Source organism: Euphorbia lathyris, chromosome 2, assembly GCF_963576675.1.
Source record: "Euphorbia lathyris chromosome 2, ddEupLath1.1, whole genome shotgun sequence".
NCBI classification, from domain to species: Eukaryota; Viridiplantae; Streptophyta; class Magnoliopsida; order Malpighiales; family Euphorbiaceae; genus Euphorbia; species Euphorbia lathyris.
Genome location: NC_088911.1, coordinates 119722586 through 119730389, shown reverse-complemented (window position 1 = coordinate 119730389; position 7804 = coordinate 119722586). Strand labels below are relative to the sequence as shown.

At 38.3% G+C, this 7804-nt stretch overlaps 1 protein-coding gene across 1 annotated transcript; it reads right to left on the bottom strand.

Moving 5' to 3' along the window:
- Nucleotides 1-4288: 4288 nt before the first annotated feature.
- LOC136219701 (pentatricopeptide repeat-containing protein At3g22670, mitochondrial-like) lies at nt 4289-6365 on the bottom strand. Its single transcript, XM_066007188.1, has one exon. The coding sequence runs from the start codon at nt 6266-6268 to the stop codon at nt 4613-4615; it is 1656 nt and encodes a 551-aa protein (XP_065863260.1). The 5' UTR covers nt 6269-6365; the 3' UTR covers nt 4289-4612.
- Nucleotides 6366-7804: the final 1439 nt, after the last annotated feature.

Genomic DNA, 7804 nt, shown 5'->3' with positions numbered 1-7804 from the left:
ATCTCCAAATTCGAAGCGTATCAGGCCTAGCAAATTATCCAAAATTGATGAACATGTTGAAGCCTATGATTCCTTTCCCACCTTTACACATTTCAACTCCTAAATTGTCAAAGTCTTCCACCACCATCTCTTAAAGGTTGAATTCAGAAGATTAGGAAGTGGGAGGCCATAAGGAGACTTGGTCTTTGGAATTATGTGTGTCATTTTAATATAAAATGAGACCTTGGGAGCCATTTGAAGACACACCAAGCTTAGGCTTAATTCCTCTCTCTATAATGTTATTTTGCTGATTTTTCTCCTCAAAGATCAGTTGTATTTGTTGTTCTGATTGTTGTTATTGTGCTCAAGTTGTTGTTTGTGCAAAAGTTCATCAATAAAAGTAAGTTTTAAGTTACCGAATAAGTTCGTTCGGCAATCATCATTACGGTTTCTTCTAAACTTCAATCTCTTTTATTACTATGAACTCCATTATCTATCTTCCTAAGGTGTGTTTTAATCTAATCATGGGCTAAAACCCTCTTAACTAAGGCTAAAAGCGGATCTTAACCTTAATTATGTGGTAATTACGTTTAATCTATTCAAGCTATGTTTATCCTTTTTTAGAACTAACTTATGATTCTTAATGCTCGTAGGTGATGGGCCCAATTCCTACTTGAATATAATTAATTGTTTATATTGACCGTGATTAAATTAATTAATCGAAATTCATAAGTGGGACCTAATGACCATTTAGTGTGGCTTATTGGTTTTCCAAGATTTTTCATGAATCTTATTACAAATATTTAAATTTATTACTTGAGCCGGACCAAGGGAAAGTAATAAATCGAACGTTTGGAACTAAGAAAACTTAATGATTCTTTGGATTAATTACTTGAGCCGGACCAAAGGAAAGTAATTAATCGAAAGTTTAGAACTAATTACTCGAGCAGTTTTTCTTGAATCACTTTAGTCAGACCAATGTAAAGTATGTTAAAAAGGTTTAGATTAATAAAACTTAATGCTTCTCTAGATTAACTACTTGAGCCGGACTAAGGAAAAGTAATTAATCGAGAGCTTAGAGCCAATCTCGAGAATCTATTAGTTAATAAGAAAAATCGTCATCTTAAAAAGGATAAAACAACTTAAAAGGGGTTAAGTGTTATTACCAAGCAAAGAGGTTAAGTGAAGCTAGAAGCCTTAGTTTCTTTCAATATAAGTAATCTCTCACCAAATTTGTATAATTTTCATTTCATTTCTTGCTTAAATCTTAGCTTGGTTGTCCAACAAACTCTACCTTTTGATTGTTTAAGTAATAGATAGTAAGCAAAGAGATTAGTACTTATAATCACCATCCTCGTGGGAACCATACTCTACTTTCACTTTATTACTTGATACACGACTAAGGTATACTTGCCTTCACATGCATGTATACGTAAAACGCGCATCAGCAGCTCAATCGGCATCGTTGGTGGTCGAACGTCCTTTCTCACTTGGACATCCGTGGTTTGTTCGGGCTCGACGCTTGAAAATTCTCTCGTTCCACGGGGAGATCTTGGTGTTGAGGGGCTTGATGTCTCATCATCTTTTCGTCCCTCAATTCTCATTGCGCCAAAATGACGTAGGGACCCTATGTACATCTCAGTCGGTCGCTCATGCACGTCATCATGGTGTTGTCACTGCCATTTTTCGATGAGTGCATTCAACTTCTCCTTCATTGGGAAGTCCCTTGTCCTATGTTGGTCGGTACACAAATAGCACTTGAGCGGCCTCTCCATGTAGTTTTCTTTGTTGCCTTTGAACGGCTTAGCCTTTTGCGGTTTTGGGACATTCTTGCTACGATCGTGGGTGTCTCCCACACTTTTGCCATTGGCTCCTCCGTCTTGGCCATTCTTGCTTTTATCATGGCCGAAGCTTTGCCTTCCCGACTTGTCGAACTCCACTAACGAGTCGGCTACGGCAGTTGCAGCAGAAAGTTCGTTCATATTTCTGCGTTGAACTTCTAGCCTAGACCATGGTTGTAATCCTTCAAGGAAAAGATAAAAGTCCTCCTCTTGCGGATAGCTCAGTAGCTCTAGGAGAATCTCGGAAAATTCCTTGATGTACTCTCGTAAACCACCGTGTTGCTTCAAATGTCGCAAATTGGCCCTCTTTTCGAGCTCGCCCAACTCCGAGTAGAACTGGGCTTTAAGCTCACGTTTAAAATCATCCCAAGTAGCGATTGAACATGTACCTCGTCGTATTTCTTGCTCCTTCAATCGCCACCAAACCATAGTCGTATCTTGCAAGTAGAGTGACACGCCGTTGATCATCTTGGCATCGTTTGTTATGCCAAGTGTCCTAAAATACTTCTCCATACTCCATAGGAAGTTGTCGATCTCCTTGGAATTTCTCCAACCACCATACGCCTTCGGTTTCAGCACTTCTAGTCGCTGCAGAGTAAATGCACCTGAAGTTGACGCTTCACCATGTGCAATTGCCCTCTTGCACAAGGCTAATTCTTCCTTTGTCGTGACTAACTCAGCAAGAGCATGCTCTAGTTCTTGCCTAAGAGAAGCAACTTGAGCTTCCAAGGCCTTGTCCCGTTCCTCACAATCAGCGGCGACCTTGTTCACTGTGGCTAGCACCTCTTGCTAGAACTCATCCCCTTCGAGCATCTCTAGGCACTGATCAATAGCCTCGAACTTATTTAGGTCGTCGGCTACGACAAACTCCACTTTTGCTAGCCTACCGTTGATGTCTACAAGGACGTCTCGCGACCTCGATCTTCCCATTTTGCTCTTACTTTGCTCCTCGTGCACGCTAGTCGCTTCTGCCTCACTTCTCTTCGACATTGTGCTTCCGTCGATAAATCAGAAATTCGTAGGTAATTCTGTCACAAGTCTGTCACTAACCTTGGCTCCTTTTCCCTCGGTAACCTTGGCTTTCTATCGGAAGTACTTGCTTGCAAATAGTTGGCTTTCAACCTTTGGCTCTAATACCACTTGTCACAGACACATCCTCCCGATTGTCTATCGACCGTGCGACACTAGTAAATTCACCCTGATCACTAGTTCAGCCTTAACCTCGATTGCTTAGCGCGGATGTTAGGCAACGTTATGCCGCGAAAAAAGGATCTTGCACAAGTCTAAGTGAGGAAAACACTCTTTATTAGAAAAAGAATACTTTGCAAAGGTTAGGTTACAAAGCTATACTCTCAAAGGCACTCAACTTGCTAAGTTTCTCACACTTTTGGTGGATGCTCACAAATGAGTCTTGCTCTCCTATTTATAGCCTACCTAGGAAGATTCTAGAAACATTTACACAATAAAATCCTAGAAAATTCTAGAGAAAGAACAATTTAGAATAAATAAAAAAGAGTTGGGACATTTCTAAGTTGTCCCTAGAAGTTTCCCAGACCATTCCGGCCTATTCTAGCATGCCCCGAGCTATTCTAACATATTTCGGCACACTCCAGACAAATCTGACACGTTCCAGGCGAAATTGGCTCGTTCAGGCACGCTCCGAACCCGTCTGGAATTTTCTAGGCCCGTGGCTCAGCAAATTGAGGTTCATTGGGGGAAGTTCCTCGCAGCTTCCAACCATTGCTCACAACTCGTGGCAGTCTCTAGGCCTGCTGCCTGCTTGCCCCGTATGAACCGAGGTTAAGTGTGCCTGCTGGCACGCACACGGACCCGTTAGCTTCGGCACGGCCCCGTAACTTTCCATCATGGTAATTTTTGCCATACTTAATATTTTTCTCGCACTTCCCAAAGATTATAGTTCCATATTGATCCCAAGGATTTACATACCAAATATGAAGACATTTGGAATCCTCTAACACCTATTGTGTAAGGCGAGTGTTCGATGGAACATGACAATGTCCATTGCCCCTAAGCCTGAAGTTGGTATAAACCACATTATAGGGGGGCCTCCTCTAGGCCAAATTGGCCCCCAGCAGGTACGTGCCCGTTGCCCGGCTGGCTTGTGCACGTGTGATTGGCCCGATGTCCACCGGCATGTCTTGTATCGTCCCGATGAACAGTAAAACGACCGTTTTGCCCCTAAACCGCTTCTCTTAGCCCTTTGAGCATTTAGCTTGGGCCATTCTTCGGATGACTTTAGGCGGGCCGTGACAAATGGTAGAGGATGATAGCCTCGATAGTGTAAATCGATGTTAGGACCAGATCTAGTTGCGGCCTGGACCACAACAGATTCATTGCTTTCTTTGGCTTGTGGCAAAAGGAAAGCTTCTAACAAATTCAGTGAAAGAGTGTAGAAATTAGAGTGTATTAAATCACAGTGAAAAAGAGTGATAAAACAAGGTATAAAATAAGAAAAATGGTAAATTTGTTATTTTTATTTATTTATTTATTTATTTCTATGTGGCAACACTACTCCAATAAAATGTGCAAGGAACTAGATGGAGATTAGACTAGATATGATAAAGATCGCATTTTGCAGCCACTTTTCTTATGGTCTTGAACAACCCAGATGTGAGATTTTCTGTTGGGGGCCAAATTGTTCTTGATGATATTACAATAACTTTCGGGACATAAGAACGAACTAGCATACAACTGCGATTTGCAAGTAAATTAATCTAATGAAAGGATAAGAGTTAAGAAATAGCACTTCAACCCACAATTGAAACCATCTTTTAACAAGGCATTGGTTTTTGCTGTTTCATCATCTGTACCATCAACTTCTGAATCTTTACCATAGATTCTGCCATGTTATTTTTCTCAAGTGCCTCCACCAAAATCTTATAGGTGCTATCATAAGGAAGCATATCCTTTGATATTGCTTCTTCAAAGAAAGAGCAAGCAAGTTCAATCTTCCCACTATTACAGAGTCCACGCACCAAAAGAGCATATGTACCAAGATCAATGCTCACATTGTTCTTATACATATGATCCACCAAAAACTTCAGCACCTTAATCCTCTTCCTCTTGCAGCAAAGCTTCAATAAAGGACCATACGTTTCTACATTTGGTTTGCATTCTTTTTCCTCCATTAATCTAAGCAACTTCAATGCATTCTCTTCCTGCTTATGAGTACAAGCACTAGAAACCATTGAATTATATGTCAAAACATCTCTATCAACACCTTGCTTTTCCATATCTATAAACACATTCCAAGCATCTTTTATCCTTCCAGACTTGCTTAAGATGAAAATCAAAGAGCTGTAAAATGCAGCATCAGGGACTAATCCATTTCTTTTCATTTTCTCATACACCTCCAATGCTTCATTTATTTGCTTCGCTTTCCCCAAATTATGCATGATGATTGTATATGTTATCACACTAGGCTTGCAACCCTTTACTTCCATCTCCTCTAAAGTTGCATCCACGTTTCGAAAATCTTTCAATTTACAATATGATTCAATCAAACAAGTGTATGCAACAACACCAGGTTGAAATCCATGTTTCTCCATTTCAACCATAGTGTTTTTTGCTTCATCTAACTTCCCAGCTTTGCAATAACCATGCATCAAAATATTGAAACTATGAAGATTCACAGAGATACAATCTTTAAACTCCATAAACACATTCATGGCATGTTCAACACTTCGTTCCTTAGCTAATGCATCCATTAAAGTATTCAATGCAACTAAGTCTTTACTTACACCAAACTTTTCGAGTCCTCTAAATACTTCAATGGCATCTTCATACTTACCAGCTGCAGCAAGCCGCCTCATCACCTTAGTCATAGTAACCGATGAGATATATCCTTTCAATTTCGCCATCTCTTCAACTAAATCCCACATTAAACTGAACTCCTGACGCTTCCCTAAGATATCAACCATAATATCGTACAACTCCGGCGTATGCACATAACCTGTTTGATTTTTTGCCCAAGTGAATACACGAAATGCCGAAGCCCAGTCGTTATTAAACCTCTTCAAAAGCTGCAAAATCAAATCATTTGTTGCATCAATACCGCATCCATTCAGCGGCTCAATGAGAGAATCCATTGATGATTGGTGTTTCCTCAGGATTTGGCTCAGTTTATCGATATCACTAATGGCGGGCTCAAATAATAAGCGATTGGCAACCGGATTGCTATTTCCAAGGTTGTGATTCTGAACCCAATCGGCAAGTGAAGGAATAACGAAATCATCATCGTTTTTTTCGGTGAAATCTGGGTTTTCTTTGTCAACGAGCCAAGCAGGGAGATCGGGTGACTCTGGGGAAGGGGGAGAGGAAGGAGAAAGGGGCAACTTGAGGGATTTCGGTGACAGGGAAACGGTCTGGCAAAAATTCCGATGAACCAACAGTTGAAAGAGCTTCGAAGTTTGTTGATTTGGTGGCATTTTTCTTTGTGCAACACAAAATGTTGAACGTGTGAGAGAATCGAGCACCAATCTTTTGCCGGTAGGAGGGAGGGCGAAACAGCCAACGGCTCAATTACTATTAGGTACCTATATTAAAACCCTAAAATGCTTTATCCCTCAATTTTTTTTTTTTTGTGGATTGCTATTCGTGACCCCTATTTTCCTTACCGTCGCTTCATGTTTGACATTTTTGCCCTTTTCATTTTTCATTCAAAAATGTGAAATTCTCTCAACCACGAAGAACAAAACGAAGAAAAATCATGCTTCCAAAACAAGGAAAAATAATTGAACATCTAAGTTTCGGATTTACCAATAATCTGAAATTTAACGAATTTAACTTAATACGGAATTTTTTTTTCCGTTGAATTTGCACTAAACGGGTAGCCCATACGGTCCGGTCTATGGACCGATAGCATGAACTACCCTATTTCACCTAGCCTACCCGTTTTGCTTTAGAAAAAATGGGTTTATTTATTTATTTTTTTAATTATAATAAATATTAATTATAGATAAATTATGTATTGATTGGAAATAAAAAATACGTATTGAAGTGTCCAATTAATTTTTATTTGGTAAATTATATTTATTTACCTTTTAGAACGTAAATTTAATTATACGTAAATTATAATAAATATTAATTATAGATAAATTATGTATTGATTGGAAATAAAAAAATACGTATTGAAGTGTCCAATTAATTTTTATTTGGTAAATTATATTTATTTACCTTTTAGAACGTAAATTTAATTATACGTAAATTATGTATTGACTGGATAGAAAAAACGTATATATAAATTATTGATTGGAAATAAAAAATACGTAAATTATGTATTGCACGCGTTAATATGTAATTTATCTATAATTAATATTTATTATAATTAAAATAAATAAATATATATATATATTTTCCTTAAAGGTAAACGGGTAGCCTACCCGTTTTGCCTAGGTGAAATAGGGTAGTTCATGCTATCGGTCCATGGACTGGACCGTATGGGCTACCCGTTTAGTGCAAATTCAACGGAAAAAAAAATCCGTTTTAAGTTAAATTCCTTAAATTTCAGATTATTGGTAAATACGAAACTTAGATGTTCAATTATTTTTCCTTGTTTTGGAGGCATGATTTTTCTTCGTTTTGTTCTTCGTGGTTGATAGAATTTCACTTTTTTGAATGAAAAATGAAAAGGGCAAAAATGTCAAACAGGAGGCGACGGTAAGGAAAATAGGGACGACGAATAGCAAAACCCTTTTTTTTGGTCAACTTATCCCTCAATTACTATTAGGTACATGATCCTAAATTTTTTTCCCAATTTTTAAAATGAATTTCTGTTCCAATTTTTAAAATCAATTTCTGTAAATGCTTTATTTCCATACTTATTTTTTTTAATAAACGGATAGCAATATACTCATACTTATTTTCTTTACTCTAATCATGGCCGGTTATAGAATCAACTTGTTTGAAAACTACTTGAAATTCTAAAAAAAAATCAGATCGAGGAAATATATGACATTTTGATT